Genomic DNA, 20,806 nt, shown 5'->3' on the forward strand with positions numbered 1-20,806 from the left:
CAAATATAACTTCAAATACCATATATATGAATACATAGCATCAAGTTTATTCTTTCAGTGTTTTTTAAATAACTATTTATTTAATTTTATTTTTTATTATTATTTTTTAATTTGCTATGGGGCTTGTGTGCTCATCAGAGAGAGAGAGAGAGAAAACAAGCTGCCAGGTCCAGGATTTGAACCACGGTTGGCCATGTGAGGGTCCAGAGCCTTAACCTCTATACCACCTGCTGATCCCATTCTTTCAGTATTGAACAGTGTTTACTTTGAAGTTGGTTCAAGAGCCTCATTTGGTGTACTCTGACTGTGAGATGCCTGGTGTGAGGTGGGGTCTGTAGCTCTGGCCCCCGCCTGTCCATGCTCATGCTGGCCTCCATGCCTTTAGGCAGACACACAGCCCCTTAAAGTGCCCTCTTTGCTCCCTGCCCTATCTTCCTGTGTATAGCTCTTATGGCTCTTTTAGATGGACCTTTCTCCAGAAAGCTCTCTGTTTCTATTCCTTCTCTACAATTCACTTCTCCCTCTTTCTAATGTACTTGACTTTCTCCATTCAGTTTTCATTATGTCTGTACCTGTCTGTGTTCCCTGACTGACAGTTCTCTGCAGCCTGGACTTCGAGCTCCCAGAGCTGATCCGATGCCTGAGTTCATATTTATTAGATGAGGGCACGGCATCCGGCCACACTCAGAAACTCCACCTTCCTCTCTCTGACCCCCTGACATGCACCCCTGCCCCAAGTCAGTGCTGATGGTGATGTGCTCACCCTTGAGGGCAGGGGGTGAAGAGGTAAGGTCTGTCCCCTCCCTTTCCTAGGTGGCCTGCTCTCAGATAGAGTGCTTGTGCAGCCAGCAGCCCTGGCTCTGGTCCACCTCCTTGTATTTCCTCTCAGCTCCAGGTCCCGTTTGCCATTTATACCCTCACCTCAGCTTACATTCAAAGACTTTTTTTTTTTTTAAATAAAACTGTTTTATACAAATAGGAAGGTCTGTTCTGGGTCAGAGAAATAGGTAGCAAGCCAACAAACTAATGGATTTCTGAACACTGTGGAAGAAAATGAAAGTCCTGAATAGGAATCTGGCAGAAGAGTCTTGCTTCCCTGAGGCATGTTGTGCCCTCGCTCCTTGGAGCCCATCCTGTATTGTGAGAACTGCCACCATCTACAGCCTCTGCCTTAGCACGGGGACCTTGGCTTAGCGCTCAGGACTGCCAGCTACATGGGGAGACACTGCTGGCGTCCCGGCACAGAGCCCTGAGTGCATTTGGCCACAGCATTATTCCACATCGTGGTTAAGGGCCATAGTTATTATTAATACTTTATCTCAGCCACTTAAAAAAAAGGTATAAAAGGCTTTTAGTGGGTTGGCCCATGAACCTGTTCTCTATTTACAAAATTGCTTCAATAGGCAAAATTGTGTTCCGAGTTCCCAACAAACTTAGTAAAACACTTCAGGAACACAACTCAATCGGAGCACGAGTGCCTTTAATCCAGACGCCTTTATCATTGCATGTTCATTTCTCGTCATTTGCATATTTGCCTCTCCACCGTGTTCTCCTTTGTGTCTTCTTAGGTAGTTACGGCGTCCCCACCATGACCTTACCTTCCTTCATTAGCACATGTGAAAAGGAGAACTGCTCGCCCACGATACCGGCTTCCAATACAGGTCTGTGGAAATGACTCCAGAATGGTGTGAACATAGTAACTGTGGAGTTTTGTTTGGTAAATGCTATTACCTTGTGAAGAACTGCTCTAGACATTTTGTGGAAGTTGAAGAATAGAGGGTGAAAGGTCCAAGACTATTCAAACTAGGGAAAGGGGTCCCCTGTCTGTTACTTTGTACCCCCATCCCATCCCGTTCCTTACATCATTTCTGTTCAATAAATATTGGGTTGTTGGAAAAGTCATGACATATTTTCTCTCTTTTTCTATGCAAAATTGTGTCATGACTTTCCTGACAAATGTGTTATGACTTTTCTGATAACCCAATAGAAGTTAATGAATTTGTCCTATGGTATGTGCTGCTAAAAATTACATTACCATGTTGTAAACTACACTAAGGAAGATCCTTATAACTTTATAGCCTTTAAGACAGGATCTGGAAGAGCTTTGGTTTAGAACTCAAAAGACTTGGTTGGGTTTAGAACTCAAAAGTTCTTGGGTTTAGAACTCTAAAGACTTGTGCCACTTTCTAGCTCTGTGTCTGGGATATGTTATGTGCAGACATTCTGGATTTCATTCAGATGGCTTGCCGAGAAGGTGGGGGGAGAGAGAATGAATGCAACTTTCCCTACCCAAACCTCTATGTATATAAAAATATATATATATTTTTAAGGTTTGCCATAGGGCACATGCACTTGCTAGAGAGAGACAGAGAAAGGGAAAGTGAGAAATCACCCCCCCTCGTGGGAGGAGGGGGGGAGATGACCATGTCACGATCCCTTCTCCTCCATTCTCCTCTTGGGATTTTGGACAGGCACACACATGCACCTGCCATGATCTTCAAGCCACTGGGTCCGGGCCTCAAACCATGGTTGGCCATGTGAGAGTTCTTCACCCTAACCACCCCATCACCTGCTGACCCCCACAAATCATTTTTTTTTTCACTCTAAATTGTTCTTAGGTAGCGACAGAAGCCTGGAAACGATGGCATATGTGATATTTAATGAGGTTTGGAAGAAGTTAGTGACTGGGTTCCAGAAGCAGCAAAGATTTCGGGAGTCTGAGTCTTGAAATATCTCCAGAGTTGTCATTATATAAAAAGGAGTAGATTTACTAGAAGTAGATGTATGTGTTTACAGATGGCCAAATAGGACGCAGGGAAAATAATGAGAGAAATAACTAAGTGCAGCATAAAGATGGAGTCCCAGTTACATCTGTGAGCACTGCCTTTGCTGGATAGTAATGATAGTACCTTCTTAGGTTGCCTTTTTCCTTGGGATGTTGTTCTATTGCTTGAAGAAAAAAATGGCTGGTCCTTTCTACTGATGACATGGTTCATATTTCATGACCTAACGGAGAAGCAAACACTTGAATACATTTTGTCCCAGTGTCCCAACATCCTAGCAGCTATAGGTACTATGAGCAGCTGCCCCTAAGACTTCTTTTCTCTCTACCTCCTGCTCCCTCAGTCAAGACTTACAATAAGAACAGGTGATTCTGGGGCCAGCAGGTGGCATAGTAGTTAAGGCGCTGGCCTATCACATGGCTGACCGTGGTTCGAGTTCTGAACCTGATAGCTTAAAAATCATGCCAGGAGGAGCATGGAGGAGAAGATTGTGGCATGGTCATCCTTCTAGGGGGGCGATTTCTTGTTTTCCCTCTCACTGTCTGTCTCTCTCCAGCAACTGCACGTGGCCTATGTCAAAAACATTGAACACACACACACATACATACAAAACAAAAATAACTTGTATAGTAGTGCTTGGTTTTGCAGTTTCTGGAATCATGTTATATGCCTTGTCCAGTTTAAACACCTCTGATTTCTTCAGCTTTCCTCACACAGAATAGTAGTGGCTCTTGATGCTTACTCCAGGGAAAACGGTCAAATGGTGTTCTTATTCTGGAGAGTAGAATCTGGAATCATATCACACCCTTGACCCCTATTTGACTGACTTTTGGCTAAAATGCCATTCTTCATGGGTTCAGTTGTCAAAACATGAAGGTCCATCTTGTTCTCATAAAATTGGGAGTTTGAAATTTCAAATATAAGATCAAATGTTTATTTCTGCCATCCCATAACCCTAGGTCATCACAGTTTGTCTAGTGACTAGATTAGATTAGGAATTTTTAGATCAGATAATCTCTAGTTTTCAAGTCCCTTCAAATTCTAATGTGCCATGAGCCTCAGGGTATCTTTATGGATCTTGATCCTGCCAAGAAATATATTTATTCTGTCTCTTGTCACCCTCAAGTTTGATAAGCTCTAGAACAGGAGCTTATATTCCAATGGGAAATCTGACTTGTTCCCTCTGTTGAGAAAGTGGAATAGACTTTTGTTTTTGTACAGCCCTTTAGCTAAGAATGACTGTAACATTTAGAAGAAAAAATATTTTAAGAAAAAGATGTGGGACCAGCAGATGTCATAATAGTTATATTGTTGGACTCCCACATGTCTGGATGTGGTTCGAGTCCTAGACCTAGCAGCTTAAAACTCCTATTGAGAACATGTGTGTACATGCCCAAAACCCCAAGAGAAAAATGGGGGAGAAGGGATTGCAATGTCATCATACCCCCTGGGGGAGGTGATTTCTTACTTTCTGTCTCTCTGGCGAGCGCATGTGCCCTATAGCAAAAATCTCTGTTCACACGACCTATAGCAAAAAGTCTCTCTTAAAAAAAGATATAATAGAAACTGTATGTGGTGAATAGAGCCTAAGATATTTGACATCTTGTGACCAACAGATAGCATAATGGTTATGTCACAAGACTACCACCGTAGTTGACCACGGTTCAAGTCTTGGACTTGGTGACCTAAACTCATGTTGGGCACATGTGCATGCATGACCAAAATCCTGAGAGGAGAATGGAGGAAAAGGAATTGTGGCATAGCTATCCCCCCCCCACCCCAGAAAATGATTTCTCGCCTTCTGTCTCTGTCTCCCCAGCAAGCACACATACCCTATAGCAATAATCTCTCAAAAAAAAAAAAAAAAAAGATATTTGACATTCATATTTGCAGGGGAGGAAAAAAAAGTACCAACTCTATTTCTAGAAAATTTTCCTCAAAGTTGATAGAAATCTTGCATAGGACAGCAATGGAAGCACTAAGGGCAGCCATCTTTGAAATCTAAAAGCATGTTCTCAGATGGACATAAGTTTGTTCATTTATTTTTTAAAGAATTATTTAATTTTTAAAATATATTATTATTATTTTAATTTGACCAGAGAGGAGGAGATTGAGAAAGTGAAGCTGCCAGGTCTGGGACTCAAACCATGGTCAGGCATGGGGAAGTCTAACATCCCAACTATCATGCCATCTGTCAGCCCTAGACATAGTCATGTTTTATAACTTTTCAGGTACATATAAAACTGACTTAGACTGGGGACCAGCAGGTGGTTTAATGGACTCCCACATAGTAGACTGCTGTTCAAGTGTGGCTATAAGTAGATTAGAGTGAAAGAGACTTTTCTAAGAGGAATTCTTTAAGATGAGGTTTAGAAGATGAGAAGGAGCCAGTTGAGCCAAGAGAAGGGAGAAGTCCTCCCTTGAAGGAGGACAAGAGCAGGCCTGGAGGAGTGTTCTAGGACCTGGAGGAGCTTACTCTGTTCAGGGACTACGCTAAGCACATGGTGTATAGTATGTCATGTAATCACCACAGCCTTGTGGGAAGATGGATACAGCTAATTATCCTCATATCTCAGGTAAAAATGCTGAAGGACAGACCTGAAGTTGCCAGGATCACATGGCTGGTAAATCAATGTAGATCTCTGATTCTAATGTCGTCTAGGTTTTATCGTCTCCTAGATAACATATTAATCTCTATAAATTCCATTTTTCCCTAACCAAAATTTAGAGATTGTTCAGACTCTCCCTATCATATTGCCTTTCACAGAGTATGTTTGGGTAGTTTTTCTTTAAGCATGTTGTCAACTAAAGGCAATTCCTTGAATATAAATATTCCCTGTTACACGGTTTTCGATTGGAGCTGATTTTTGTCCCCGCACCCACCCCCACATCTACCCCCAGGGACATCTGACAATGCCTGAAGACACCTTTGGTTGCTGCACCTGGCAGGGGTGCTGCAGCTGTCTGACAGGGAAAGGCCCCTACAGTGCAGAGCATAGCCCTCCACAAAGGATCTTCCAGCCCAAAATAGTGGTAGTGCTAAGTCTGAGCAACTCTTTTGTTTGGATATTGATTTAAAACTCCGAAGACAAAATTTATAAAAGAATTCCCATGACACCTTCTATAAGCTAATATACTATACAAAGAGCATAGTCTGTCCCTTTGTCTATGGACAGATGGGGACATTTCTTCTTCCCAGGCACATTGCCTTGGGGGCAAAGTATCCATCTTTTCAGGATCCAGTCAAGTAGGAGGTGGGAAAGAAGTAGAGTAGACTTTGCAAGGAAAGCTTCCGGGGTGGGGAGGAGAGCAAGGATTCAGCTGGATAGTGTGAAGTTTTAGCACTGGAGGTGTGCCAGAGGCCCTGTCAGAGCCAGAGATTGTGGCAGTAGTACATAACTAGGATTCACTCTTAAATCAGTATTAAAATATAGGGGAGCCAACAGGTGGTGTAGTGGTTAAGGAGCTGGACTCCCAAGTGGCTGTCTGTTGTTTGAGTTCCCAGACCCTACGCTTGAAACTCATCCCACACTTGAAACTCATCCCACACTTGAAACTCATACCAGGTGCATGTGTGTGCATGCCCCAAATCCCAAGAGTAAAATGGAGAAGAAGGGATTGTGGCATGGCCATCCCTGCTGGGGGTCATTTCTTGCTTTTTCTCTGTCTCTCTCTGTCTCTCTCTCTGATTCTTCGGTGAGCACATGAGCTCTATAGCAAAAATCTCTCAAAAACAAAAATAAAAATATATATATAGAGAGAGAAATATATAGATAGAAAGATACAAATGCTTGTATTCAGCAACTCTTTCTCCCATATCCCTTTTGCATTTGACAGGGCAAAATGCAAATGCAAAATGTCTGCTGGCCCTAGAATAAAACTGGTGTGATTGAAAAGTTCATTGGTCTAGCCCTTGCCATCTTTAAATTTTGGCCCCATACATTCACCCCAAAAGTGGAGGTAAAGCTACAGAATCGGGTGTTGGTTATACAGCATGTATTACTTAGATGTAAAAATAACTTTTCTAGGTCTAAGATCAGAATTAATTTTAATTTGCAAACCCTAGTGTGCATTTGTAAGGGCCTTAGTTTGTTACCTGGTAGATAGCAGGTCCCCATGACAAATGCCCAGCCACACACAGGAGCATAATGACCAGCTTTTCCGTGATTGGAAAGCAACAGAGCCGCTCCCAGGAAGGGTCCTGTGGCTGCAAGTAAGGTCATTGTCCCAGCTGCAGAGTATTCACACGGTAACTGGCAACCCACTGTGGGAGGAAAAAAACCCTACCTTTTATTTTATTTGCTGTAGTCCTTCCTGATTCCTGGACAAAAAGAGTCACTTAAAAATAAAAATTCCCCACACAGACTTTTCTAGAAAAGTAAGGCCTTTTCGAGACCATTTATAAAATTTAATCACAATTATTTTGTAAGGAAAAAGTCATTTGAATGTAGAGAAAAAAAGAGAGAAGTTTGCAGATGTTTAACATTTATGAGTAATTCAAATTTAATATGTTTTGGTACTTTAATAGAAAAGATTAATGAATACCAGAAACCAGTCAGCCTTAATGTTCTCTACATTTTGGCTTCCCACTGGGTGCCCAATGGTTTTAATTTTTTTTCCGGGTTAGAAGTTTTAAAATCAGTATTTTTGTAGTAAGTTGATTATAATTAAAGCTTAAGACTAACAAATAAGAAGTTTTTCAGTTGTACTCAGACTTTCAAATCTATCTCAGTGACAATCTGTTGCTTTCTAAGAAACTATTTAAAAGTAAATAATTTAATTATTAAATGACTTTGTTAAATACTCTTATTCCAGCATGTCCAATATTTCTTTTTAAATTTATAGACTGATGTTTCAGATTAAGGGAAAGTATTTCAGAGCCAATACAACATATATTTTTAAATAATTATTTTATTTAACTTTACTCATCATTATTATTAGTTTTTAGTTTGACCAGGTAGAGAGAGAAAGTGAGAAAGCAAGCTATCAGGTCTGGGACTCAAACCGTGGTCAGCCATGTGGGAGTCCAGTGCCTTAGCCACCACACCACCTGTTGACCCTAGAATATATTTTTATTCTCTCCTCATGTGAAACCTTTTATTTGTATTATGAATTAAGAAAAAATACTTTATTTTACTAATAGATAACTGAAAAAAAGAATTTAACTTTATAATGCTTCTCTATAGAATTTGTTGATTATGTTAAAACCATAACTTGTCATAAGATTTAATAGCCATCCGTCAGTAATAGTAATGGTTATGATAGCTAGTGTTTATTTTTAAAATTTAGTTTATTATTATTTAATTTGATCAGAGAAAAACAGAGAGAGAGAGAGGGAGGGAAAGTGAGAAAGCAAACCTCCAGTACTTGAACCACATTTGGCCATGTGGGAGTCTAGCACCTTAACCACCATGCCAACTGCCGACCCCAGTAGCTAGCGTTTATAGACTCCTATGTGCCAAGTACTGTTCTAAGTTCTTTGCATGTGTATATTTAGTTCTTTTAAATGTCTCCATGTTGCAAGCCTATTTTCATTAATTCCTTGCTTTTGTGTGTGAACTACCACGTCTTTTATAACTATCTGTTTTTACCATTATCCCTGGACCATTGTTCTTGCATCTGAAATCTTTTCTCTTACTACCATCTGTTCTCTCTTTCTACACACTTCAGTCCTAAGGGAACCTTCCTTTGGGTTTTGTTATTCCTCCAAACTAATATCCCATCAGTCTCCTTCCTATAAAGCAATTGACCTACACTTTCTACTTCGGTTATTGCATCAACTGTCATCTCCTTTACTATTTGCTTTCTTCCTATTACTTCCTAATGGCCCACTTGTTCAATCCAATTGACCTTTTCCTGTTTCTCATGGCCTTGGACCCTCCTAGAATTTTGACGTCTTTTGACGCGGGTCACATCTTCAAAGATTATCTTCCTTAATTTGGATCATGGTGTGCTCCCAGCTCTCTTGTCCTCCCTAATTTTTTTAAATGTTCTTTTTTTAAAAAATTTTCTCATCCTATAAACATACAGTTCATTTGAGATTCCATTCCTTGTCTTCATCAAAACATCCTACAAACTGTTCCTCCCTCTAAATTGTCTATTTCTCTGGTCTAATGGGACCATCTTTTTTCTCAAGTCACCTCTGGCTGGAAAGCCTCAGCATGGCATTTAACGCTGCCTTCTCCCTCAAGCCAAAAGCCTTGTCAGCTCCTTTTCCTTTCTCTCCTCTCTGCCATTACCCTGGTTGAGGCTCATAGCACATCATGCCTGAGTTATTTCGACTCCTCCTAAGTGGTCTTTCCACCTCCAGTCGCTCTCTCCTCTTCACTTCATCCAGTCTATCACTACTAGACTACTTGTCAGAAATCACTGTGCTGAATATTTCCTCCTTACCCCCCACTTAAGCTTTCTGTGATGCTTCATTACCTGCCTAATAAAATCCTCACTCCCTATAGCTTCACAGTGAGCTCCTAGTTTATGGCTCCAGCTTCATCTTCCACTCCTCTTGTGTGTATGTATGGGTTTATTTGCTCTTCATCATACAAGCATGCATTTCTCTACCTTTGGGCTTTCCATCCAGGCCAGGTGAAAAGCCTCCCTACTCAGTCTGTCTAAGTCCATCACTCCTCCAGGTGCACTCCAAGTCGATGACAATTAGAGGGACTCCCCTCTAATTATCTGTAGTAGCACAGGGAGATAGAGAGACATACAGATGTATGTCTATACATACAGAACATTAAAGATTCCCTATTCTGGGACCAGCAGTTAGCATAATGGCTATGTCGCTGGACTCCCACATAGTCGACCGTGGTTCGCGTCCCGGACCTGGTGGCTTAAAACTCACACCAGGCGCGTGTGCATGCGTGCCCAAGATCCCAAGAGGAGAATGGAGGAAGGGATTGCGGTGTGGCCATCCCCCCTGGGGGATGATTTCTCTCTTTCTGTCTCTCTGTCTCTCTCTGCCTGTCTGGTGAGTGCACACGCCCTATAGCAAAAACCTCTCCAAAAAAAAAAAAGATTCCCTATTCTGATCTCCTGGCATCACTTCTGTGTCTTACACACATGTTTATTTGCCTTGCCCATATTTTCCCTCATACAGTTTTATCAACTACATGGCAGACCACCTCGCTCCATGGAGTATTTTCCAGTGGTTCCCCGCAATTTTAGGATAAAGTTTAAACTCTTCACCTGGATATGCTTATCTCTCCATAATCTGATCCCACTTTCTTCTCTTCTTGCATCTCCCATACTTGTCTGCTTACACCAGAGGCCCAGTCATCCCCATCTACCTACAGTTCCCCAGATACTCCACAGGCCTTCATGCCTGCTCACTTTCTCTGATGCTGTTTCATCTGCCCTGGGTGTCTTACCTCACAGATTTTTCTGGTCAGGAATACCCCTCTTTCAACACTCAGCTTGGGTGCCCTTCCTGGTGGATACCTGATGCCCCAATCCATGAGGTGCACATCCGTATGTCTCTATATCTCCCTGTGTTACTGCAGTGGCTTCTTGTCTTTCCTTTTTATAGGTTTTAGCCTTAAAAGACGTGCACTTGCCAGAGAGAGACAGAGACAGAGACAGTGAGAGAGAAAGTGAGATATCACCCCTCGGGGTGCTAGCCATGTTACAATCCCTTCTCCATTCTCTTCCCAGGATCTTGGGCATGCATGTACACACATACACACCTGGCATGATTTTGAAGCCACTTGGTCTGGTACTTGAACCGCACTCAGCCATGTGGGAGTCCTGTGATGTAACCGCTATGCCATCTGCTGGCCCCAGCTACTGCACTGCCTTTGTTCACCTGCTGACCCTCTTTTCTTAGGGACCATAAGTCTTCTAAGGTACAGGGCAGAATGAATCCATCTCACAACGGTGGAACCTTATTAGCAAAGCTCAGAGAGGACCTGTATAAAAGCTGCAGGCCTGGGCACTGGTTGTAATGGAGCAGGGAGATGGACTGTGGCTGCCCTGGACCTGACCTGGGCGTGCTCCCTCTGTTTACATGCTACGTAGACAGTCCGTGCTCCCATATCGTTGCAATCCGTCTATTTTATTTCACAATGGCTAATCTCCTATGAGTTGCATATGGACTTTACTAGCTCATTTCTAGAAAAACAACCTCATTTCCAAATCCCTGCGGTGAGATGGAAGCACTTTCTTGTAGCGTCTATGTACTGATTAATCAAGCACTTAAGAAGTCTTGGTAAACATTTGTCGTGACATGACCAGGTAGTTGCTGAATGGATAAATGCATGCAGATCAGGCCACTAGATCTAAGACTGCCTTGACTGAAAGGCTAACTGTGGCAAGGTAGCATGTACACATATTCCTTATGACTGCATTGTTGGAAAACCATACTTCTCTGTAAATATTCTTTTAACTTTTTCACATGTGTCTAACTAGTTTTTTCTCCCTACTTTTTTCTTTTCTTTCTTTCTTTCTTCTTCCTTCCTTCCTCTTTTTTTCTTACGCTCTCTCATTTTTTTCTTTCAGAGAGATTTTTGCTATGGGTGTATGTGCTTACTGGAGACACACAGAGAGAGAGAGAAAGTGAGAAATCACTCCCCAGGGGAGATGGCCACTCCACAATCCCTTCTCTATGCTCTTCTCAGGATTTTGAGCACACGTGCACATGTGCCCAGCGTGATTTTCAAGGTGCTGGAACCGGGACTCGAGCCACAATTAGCCATGTGGGAGTCCAGCACCTTAATCACTATGCCACCTGCTAGCCCCTCTTCTCACTATTCTGAGTCATCCTGCTGGACTGTCCCACCATAGGTCAGAAACCTCACCACTAGCTCATTGTACACTGATCTTTCTCTCCTGTGTTCTCTGGCTCCCTTGTTTGTACTGCTCCTGGCACAAGCCTTACCTTATCCCCATTTCTCCTTCCTCCAAAAGGAGTCTTATTTCTGGGACCACAGAATGGCATAATGGTTATGTAGCTGGACTCCCATGTAGTCAACTGGAGTTAGAGTCCTGAACCCGGCAGCTTAAAACTCATGCTGGGCTCATGTGTGTGTGTGTGTGTGTGTGTGTGTGTGTGTGTCCAAAAATCCCAAGAAGAGAATGGAAGAGAAGGGACTGTGGTATGACTGTCCCCACTGGGGGATGATTTCTCGCTTTCTGTCTCTGTTTTCTCTCTGCCTCTCCAGCAAGCGCATGTGCCCTATGGCAAAACTCTCTTAAAAAAAAAAAAAAAAAGGAGTCTTATTCTCCTACTTCTTAAGTCAGAATGTGCCCTGGGGCTCAGCTCTGAGGTGAGTGACCAAGTGCAGACTTGTCAATGTCTTTGGTGCTGCATTTTCTGCTTACCCACCTCTGACTTGAGCCCCTGTCTCCAGGTGCAGCCAGTACATTTCAAAAAAGAACAGCTCTAAGTAAAAATAGCAGTATTTCCTCATCCATATGATATTAAAATAAAGTCAGTGCAGAAGAAGAAAATCAGCCTGTTCATAACAAAGTCCTAAATGGGCTGTGGTCATGGACCATGTAGACAAAGTTAGACTGGTTTTTAAAATTATTTTATTGTTTTTACATTCATGTCTTAATGTGTAAGCTGTGAATTCAGAATCCCAGAATTCAACGCCTCAGCCATTCTTTAACTTTGTAAATGCAAAAACATGCATTTCTGCCCATACACTAACATTAGAAATTCTGATTCTACTGTCCAAGTTATGAATTTCTGCTACTTTAAGTGATTAAGAAAGGATGTTTCAAGCTCGGTACTGCAATATAAGGCTAAGGATTTTTCTGTCACCTTATATATTTTTTCTTTCTCCCTAGACAGAATTTTTCACATAAATGCATTGCACTTCTCTTAGCAGTGCCAGGCTACCATTGGAAAGCTTTGACACAGCCAACATAATGAAGTAATGACAGCTGCCCAGTTGTTAAGCACCTACCTGTGGATGCAAATCTCTGTGCAGAACGTTTTTCAGACATAATCCTTGAACAGCACTCTGAAGGGTTTAATCCTTAAACAGCCTCTTCATTGTACAGAGGACACTGACGTTCAGTAACTTGCCCCAGTCTCAGTACTGGATCAGAGGAAAATTTAAAGCCAGTTCTATGGAGCTTCCTGGTTCACACCCTTCCCACAATACTTTTACCTGCTGGCTGACTGGCTGTGTTTTTTCCAAGAGGTTTTACTACAGTCTCCTCCCAGCACAACAATGCACAGCAAATATTAGCCTTCTTATATTTTGTCTTGCTTCATTCTGTCTCTTTCCACCTGTGGAAAGAAAAAAAAAAAATTTCAGGATATTTTAAGTGTGGCTTTATCAGGATGTCTCCGTCACATGCTTCCACACATGAAATAGATGCTATGTGACTTCAAAAAGAAAAAAAAAATGTCATAACACAATTAGAAACAGGCTGTTTGGGCTAGCCAATGGCATGGTGATTGAGGTAGCTGGATCCCACATGGCCAACTGTGTGGTTCAAGTCCCAGATCTGCTGGCTTGAAAAACATACCAGGTTCGTATGTGTGCATGCCCAAAATCCTGAGAGGAGGACAGAAGAAAATTTCTAAAGGAAAGGAAAGAAAGAAATAGGTCTTTGGAAATAGATTTTTTTAAATACAGATTCATTACACAGTTTAATTTATGCATTTTGTAGCTGATGAAGAGTATGAAGATGGAATTGAAAGGACATGTGACACTCTGCTTATGTGCATCGTGACTGTGCTGAACCAGGGCCTCAGGAATGGTGGCGGTGTGGGGGACGTGCTGAGAAGGCCATCAAAAGATGTAAGCCAGAAGAAAAGTATTTTTTCAAAAAGCACAAAACTTTTTTTAAACCTTTCTTAATAGCATTTATAATTTGGTTTTAATTTCCAGGGTAATATACTGTATCATTTGCTTTAAAAGTATAATAGTGGCCATTAAAGCCAACTAATTGTATGTTCAAATTACACAGAAATAGCTAATGTGCTAAAAATCTGTGTTATGTATCTAGGATTATGAAATGCTTCCAAGTTTGAACTGGGTATTGCATTGCAGCACCAGGCTCATGGCTGCAAACTTCATATAGGAGTTTATTGTTACAGAAATAACAGAAGCTAGACTGCCTCTTGTCTATCCGGCTTCTCAGACATGAAGATTTACTCTTTACTTCCCCGTAGGAATAGCATCATAGTTATCTATGATGACTATAAAATGTGAACAAATTCTAACAAGATTTCATACATTAAAATGGTAAGGCAGAAAAAATTCTCACTAGTTGCAAATTCTCAAATACTTGTCCAGGAGCTTGAAAAATCTTAATTTTGCAACAGGCTAGTTGTCGAGTATTCAGTCTCATAACCGCAGGCCCTTATCCATTCAACAATGGGAATACATGATTGCCATTGGTATTTTAATTACCTGTTCATCAAGTAGAACTAAGCGTGAGTTCTATGAGAGGATATCAGAAAGTTCATGGAAAAAATAGAATTAAAGTGGGAGTTTATTTTGGTGCAAAATTTTTGAAGCCCATGTGTGGTTTTTTTCATTATACACATTTTTGATGAATTTTAAAAGAATCTCCTAATGCACTTGCCCGGTAAGGCCAAGAACAAAACCCACTGCAGAAACGGACAAATCTGGTTTCTAAAGAAAGATCTCTCCATATAAGAAAAAGATGTGTCAGTCTTAAAGAGATAGGATTCTGGGAATAGGCTCGGAAATTTAATAACACGGAAGAAAGTACAGCTAGAAAATGAGTCTTATTTTTCCAACTTGGAATACTATTTATATTGATTTTGCAAGCAGTTATTGGATGTATTTTCTATGCCAGACAATATGCTATATCAATACCTTGAAAAGGTGCATTTATTACTTTTTTTAAATTTTTATTTCAGGAGCCCTTGTTTGCTGCTCGAGTGGTTTATGACCTTCTTTTTTATTTCATTGTTATTATTATCGTTCTTAACTTGATCTTTGGTGTTATCATTGATACCTTTGCTGACCTCAGAAGTGAAAAGCAGAAAAAAGAAGAAATTCTAAAGACAACCTGTTTCATCTGTGGTAAGTGTTCTCTGTATGCTAAAATAATAGACGAGCCGACTGTTCAGAAAAGGTGTCTGGAATCATTTTTGGTTGTCATGCTTTTGGAAATATTATTTCAAAATGAAGACTGGAGAAGATTCTGATTATGTAACTGTGCATTAGACTGGAATTCTCTGCTTCTATATATAGAGATTTACATCCCAAAGCTATCCTGTCATTATTTCTTCAGTATATATGATTCTCTGACTAAACAGAATATGATCCAGAGTGCCAAAAGGTTTCATCCACTGACAAACAGGGTGCTGTATTTTTGTTTGTTTGTTTCTTTTTCTTTTTTTTTAATTTAAATTTGTTAGAGGGTATGCACCCTCACCAGAGAGAGAGAGAGATGGGGAGGGGGTCCCTCAGAGGTAATAAGATAGCATCCCCTATGGGGGATGATCACACTACAATCCTGCCTCTTCCATTTCTCCCTCCTTCAGGATTTTGGCCACACATGCACACACACCCAGAGTGTTTTTCAAGCCAATAGGTCTGGGACTCAAACCACATAGTGGGCCATGTGGGAGCCAGCACCTTAATCACTACACACCAGCTGCCCCTGCAAACAGATATTTAATCACAATAACATATTCATTACACGATAAAATGATTTTTATTTTGTTAGAGTATGAATCCAAAGATGATTTTTTTCCCAGTAGTTTGAACTTCTATTCACTGACAATATATCTTTGATGCTGGACTATACCTTCTCTAAGTTTTTAAAGGCAGAGGCCTCTTTCTCTCTCTCTCTCTCTCTCTCTCATACACACACACACACACACACACACACACACGCACACTCCATACTCCCCTTGCTTCTTCCCCTGGTCATCCTCTCTCTCAGCCCATCCAACTACTTCCTTGTCCTCATCATTCCTTTTTGTTCTGCCCCTTTTCTGTGTCTATCCATCATTTCTGACTCCAGTTGTCTTTGTAGCTGATCTGCTGTCACTCTAGAATTTGTCCCTCTCTTTGGATGACCACCACATCTAGGTCGTACTCCCCTCTGTTTTTCCATTCTGGGCAGAAAATCTTTTGGTAAGGTCACAAAACAAGTTTCACTACAGCATTACTCTATGCATCTCAAATTGGGCTCTCCCTTAATCTGGCCCATCCTCTGCTTGAGCTATTTTTTGTCAACTGTCTCACCCCTTCAATAGCCCTTCCAAGTCTTTCCTACATTCCTCCACTGGTTAGAGGTATACCAGGTGATAGCATGTAAAAATATGACATTCCAGGGAGATAAAGTAAACTAGAAATGCGCTGTTTCAGGGTATGCACAGCCTATTGTGGAATACAAGCACAGATAATGCCATCAATATCTTGTGTGTTAAGGGAAATGACAGAGACTTTCACAGGGAGCTGCAGGTGCCTAGAGAAGGGACATCTTTCAGGTAGGTAGGGGTAGGTAGAGGAGAAGATGTCTGAGCTGATGGTAAAGGATGAAGGGGAGTTAGTCAGATCAAGTGGGTAGAAGCAGGATGGCCAGGAAGGTGTGGAGGGGACAGTGCAGTGAATGTCCTTGCTCTCAGCAGCTCAGTGTTGCTGAGCATGCAGTTCAGAGCGGGACAAGCCAAGGGGAAAAGGTGGCCAGATCAGGCATCGTCTTTGATATTAGGCCACTTGGACTTTATTCTATACACTTATAGAGGATGGCAAACCTCTCAGAGTGCAGAGCCTAATTTTTATTTTAGCACTGTGATGGCTTTGGGAGGAGATATTCCTAGAGGCAGAGTAGCCAGATAGGAAGTTATGGCCACTTTCCACATGAAAGGTAATGAAAACTTGTTTCAAAAAAGCTAGTGGTGGCACTATTAAGGTTAGAAGGCAGAGTCAGAGAGCCAGCAGGTGGCATGGTGGTTAAGGTGCTGGACTCCCACAGGACCTACCATGATTCACGTCCTGGACCAGGAGGCTTGAAAATCATGCCTGGCGCATGTGCGTGTATGCCCAAGACCCTGAGAGAAGAATGGAGGATTGCAGCATGACCATCCTCCCAGGAGGGGGTAATTTCTCACTTTCCTTCTCTGTCTCTTTCTCTCTCCAGCAAGGACACACACCCTATGACAAAACTAAAACTAAAACTAAATAAATAATTTTTAAAGGAAGTCTGGAAATATTTAGGAGATAATTTATCTTTTAATGTATTTTATTTCCTTTATGAGAGTGAGAGACTGAGAAGCAGTGAAAGGGAGGAGGGAAAGTAAGTACTCACAATAGGGTCTCATACTGTGCTCCCAAGCCCCCAGCCTTCCCAGCCAGCCAGCTAGGATCATGGGCACACAGGAATGTAGCTGGCATGTGCAGGCCACTGGGGAACCAGGCTCCTTCTTCCCCATGCATCTAGATCTTGTGACCTATATTATTGCTATACCACTGAGCCAGCCTAGAGGTGGAATTTCAAAACCTTGATAGTTAGGAATGGATATGAAAGAAAGCTTGAATACCTGGCTGTTTGGTAATACCAAAAGCAGACTGAGTTTGAGAAAAGGAAAAAAAAATTAATTTTAGGTAGGAATCTGCTGAGTTTAGCTTTGGGAATACTGTAATTGAAGTATGCACTGAACGTCTCAGTGGGATAGATTCAGCACAATTTATATGTCTTAGCCTCAGAGAATGAGTCTGCATTGGAGACAGTAACTAGGGGATCCTCTAAGTATATGTGGTAGTATAATCTGGAGTGAGGGGCGCCAGCAGGTGGCTTGTGGTTAAGGCACTGGGCTCCCACATGACCAAGCATGGTCAGAGTCCCAGACTGAGCAGTTTGAAAATCACACCAGGTGTGTATGTGTGAGTGCCCAGAATCCCAACAGGAGAATGAAAGAGAAGGGAGCTCAGCATGGCCATCCATCCCCCTTGGAGGGTGTTTCCTCTCTCTGTCTCTGTCTCTGTCTCTCTCTTCAGCAAGCGCATGCTATGGCCAAAAAAATCTTAAAAAATAATAATATGGGAACCAGCAGTTAGCATAATGGCTATGTTGCTGGACTCCCACGTAGTTTACCGCTTTCATGTCCCAGACCCAGTGGCTTAAAACTCACGCCAGGCGCGTGTGCGTGCGTGCCCAAGATCCCGAGAGGAGAATGGAGGAGAAGGGATTGTGGCATGGCCATCCCCCCTGGGGGGGTGATTTCTTGCTTTCTGTCTCTACGTCTCTGTCTGTCTGTCTGGCGAGCGCACGCGCCCTATAGCAAAAATCTCTCCAAAAAACAAACAAACCAAAAACAATAATAATAAAAAGTGCGAAAGAAGGCTTTAGAGGGAGAAAAGAAGCAAATGAAGGGCAAGCAGTAAGCACCAGTTTTAGAGAGTTAGGAGAGAAGGAGGAACATACACCAGAAAACTAAGAGCACCAAATTAGAGCAGTGTGAAGAGATGGAGAATGCATGGCACGTAGGAGTGGAGAGAAGGGCCTTAGAAAGACAGGAACTAATCCCCTACTCTGTCAAAACAAAGGCCCATTACATGAACTGTCAGAGCCTTTGGATTTCCCATCAGAAGGCTCTGGTGACTTCAGGTAGAAGATGGCACAAGGCTGAGTAGGGATTTGCCAGAGGAAAATCGAAACACAAAGAAGTCTCTTATCCTTTTATGAGTAAGTAATATGGGTGAAAGAAAGATTGAGATATAACCTCAGAAGATGTTGTACAACAACTCAGGAATTTGGGGGAGAGAGAAATAGGCCTAAATGGCTGACAAGATACTCCGTCAACCATAAAAGATAAATATAACTCCTACATTTCTGAGGGGAAAAGTATCAACTGTACCCTGTTTAGTGTTTTTAATTTTTTTCTTCTCTTTGTGAAGCTTATCACCACTTCCATTTCTTCACAATAAATTTGCGTGTGTATCACCTTCTACCTGCGTCTTCTCAACAGATCCCTTAACCTTTCAAAGGACAGTTCTTCTTTTCAGCTATGTCCTTGGTCCTCAGAAATGTCACCGTTTATGGAGCCATTTCTCTTAACATCATTATCATGGACATCACCATGAAAAATAAAACTTGGTTATTTATTGAATACTTTATATCTGGCTTTTTCCTTCATTTTTCTTTTAATTGTACTCTGAACTACAAATACTCTGTATTATGTATGTTAGTTACCACCCCCTTACAAATAGGCAGAGACCCCACTCTTGTCACACTCTTGTCAACATCCAGTTAGAAACCAGTAGAGGCGGGGGTTTGAATCCAGTAGGGCTATGATACTGAACTCGGGACTACCTGACGTGAAAGTCCACCGAGCTGTGTAGTGGTCCTTGTAATAACTGAATCATGGTTAGGTTCTAACTCAAGGACAATCAAGCCTGAGGACAGATCCTGGCTCAGGGTGTAGTATTACAAGGCAAAGCCATCTTATGGAAGAGTGAGTCTCACCAAAAAAAAAAAAAAAGAAAGAAAAAAAAGAAGCTGTCTTTGAAAACCTTTCTGTATGTCTCATGTTCTTTCTTTTACATTGCTTCCTCTAAACCATTTACTTCATGATCGTAATAACTATCATGTGTCAGTGTACTACCTCTGAAAAAGGTTGTCTTTGGAAAAATAAGCCAGAAGAATGGGAGCCTCTAAGACACGATTCTGTCTCCTGATTCTAACAATAACAAAAAACATGAACAGCAAAATAAGCCCATCATTTAACCATAATACCTGTTCCTCTAAGCTTTCCCTTTGTTGTCAAAATTCTCCTTGGGTTTCCAGAGTTATTAAAAAGCCACATCTTGGGGCTAGCAGGTGGTGTGGTGGATATGGTGCTAGACTCCCACATTGCTGACGACAGAGAGAAGCCATGACATATTTTTGCATAGAAAAATATGCCACGCCCTTTCCGACGACCCGATACCTTACTTCCTAAAATTCATCCTCAATAATAATAATAATAATAATAATAATAATTAATAGAATGAATCAAATGGTAGGAACTTCTTTTCTTCATTCAGGTGCACTAACTACCCCCATGTTAACAGATCTGCGTTCACAGACTTAACATCCTTCCACATATCCCTACAGCCTCTTCTTGGTTTTACAGGCGTACCCTGATTCACACTCACAGGTTTGCTAAGTGTTGCCAGACTAATTTTTCCACTTTGAATTCTTCTTTTCCTTACTCAAAATGCCATCAATAGCATTGCATAGTCTCTAACTCTAAACCTCTCATTTTCCAGGGATGTAAGATACCCCACAATCTGGCCCTTTCTTTTCTTGTCTACCTTTTTCTTCATGTTCTCCCATTTATAGCTTAAGTTCCAGTCTCACTGCATTACTCACCTTGAACTTCTCAGACTCTCCATGTGTTTTCCATGTTGGGAAGACATTTTGTTTGGAATGCCCAGTCTCACAAATGGTTGAACTCCTGCCCTCTTTCTGAGGCCCAATGTAATACCATTATTCCACAAAGTCCTCTCCAATCCCACCAACTAGGCAAACATTCTGCTTCTCAATGTTTCACATCACACTTACTATACTTATTGGGTCTCTGGAAAAGTCATGACACATTTTTGCATAAAAAAAAATGTCTTGAGTTTTCTGATGACCCAATATTTCTTGTTGTCTTGTCACCTCTGCTGGATGCTATGCAATGTCCTATTCTAGGAAGTGCATAACTTTAAAGTCAAACTGGCATAGGCCTGCCCTGGTTCTACACCCTGGCTGCGTGATCTTAGCCAACTTTGTTATCATTCTGAGTTGCTGTTCCCTCACCTCGAAAACTGAGAAATATTAAGTCATCAAGAAAGTCATGGTGTATTTTTCTATGCTTTCCTATGCAAAAATGCATCATGACTTTGTAGACAACCTAGGGTTGTGGTGGGAGTAGAGACTGTGTGTATCAAAATCTCTAGCCCAGGGAACCAGCAGTTAGCATAATGGCTATGTCGCTGGACTCCCATGTAGTCAACTGTAGTTTGCATCCTGGACCTGGTGGGTTAAAACTCACACCGAGTGCATGTGCATGCATTCCCAAGATCCCCAGAGGAGAATGAAGGAGAAGGGATTGC

At 41.6% G+C, this 20,806-nt stretch overlaps 1 protein-coding gene across 1 annotated transcript in view; it reads left to right on the top strand.

Moving 5' to 3' along the window:
• The window catches only part of ITPR2 (inositol 1,4,5-trisphosphate receptor type 2), a gene marked incomplete in the record, with an annotated part of 493,922 nt that overhangs the window by 407,777 nt on the left and 65,339 nt on the right, over nucleotides 1-20,806 (top strand). The window contains 3 exon segments of the mRNA XM_006140313.2: nucleotides 1,569-1,661; nucleotides 13,407-13,537; nucleotides 14,629-14,794. Coding sequence (XP_006140375.2) covers nucleotides 1,569-1,661; nucleotides 13,407-13,537; nucleotides 14,629-14,794 — 390 coding nt within the window.

The sequence above is a fragment of the Tupaia chinensis genome, unplaced genomic scaffold, assembly GCF_000334495.1.
Source record: "Tupaia chinensis unplaced genomic scaffold, TupChi_1.0 Scaffold000028_1, whole genome shotgun sequence".
NCBI classification, from domain to species: Eukaryota; Metazoa; Chordata; class Mammalia; order Scandentia; family Tupaiidae; genus Tupaia; species Tupaia belangeri.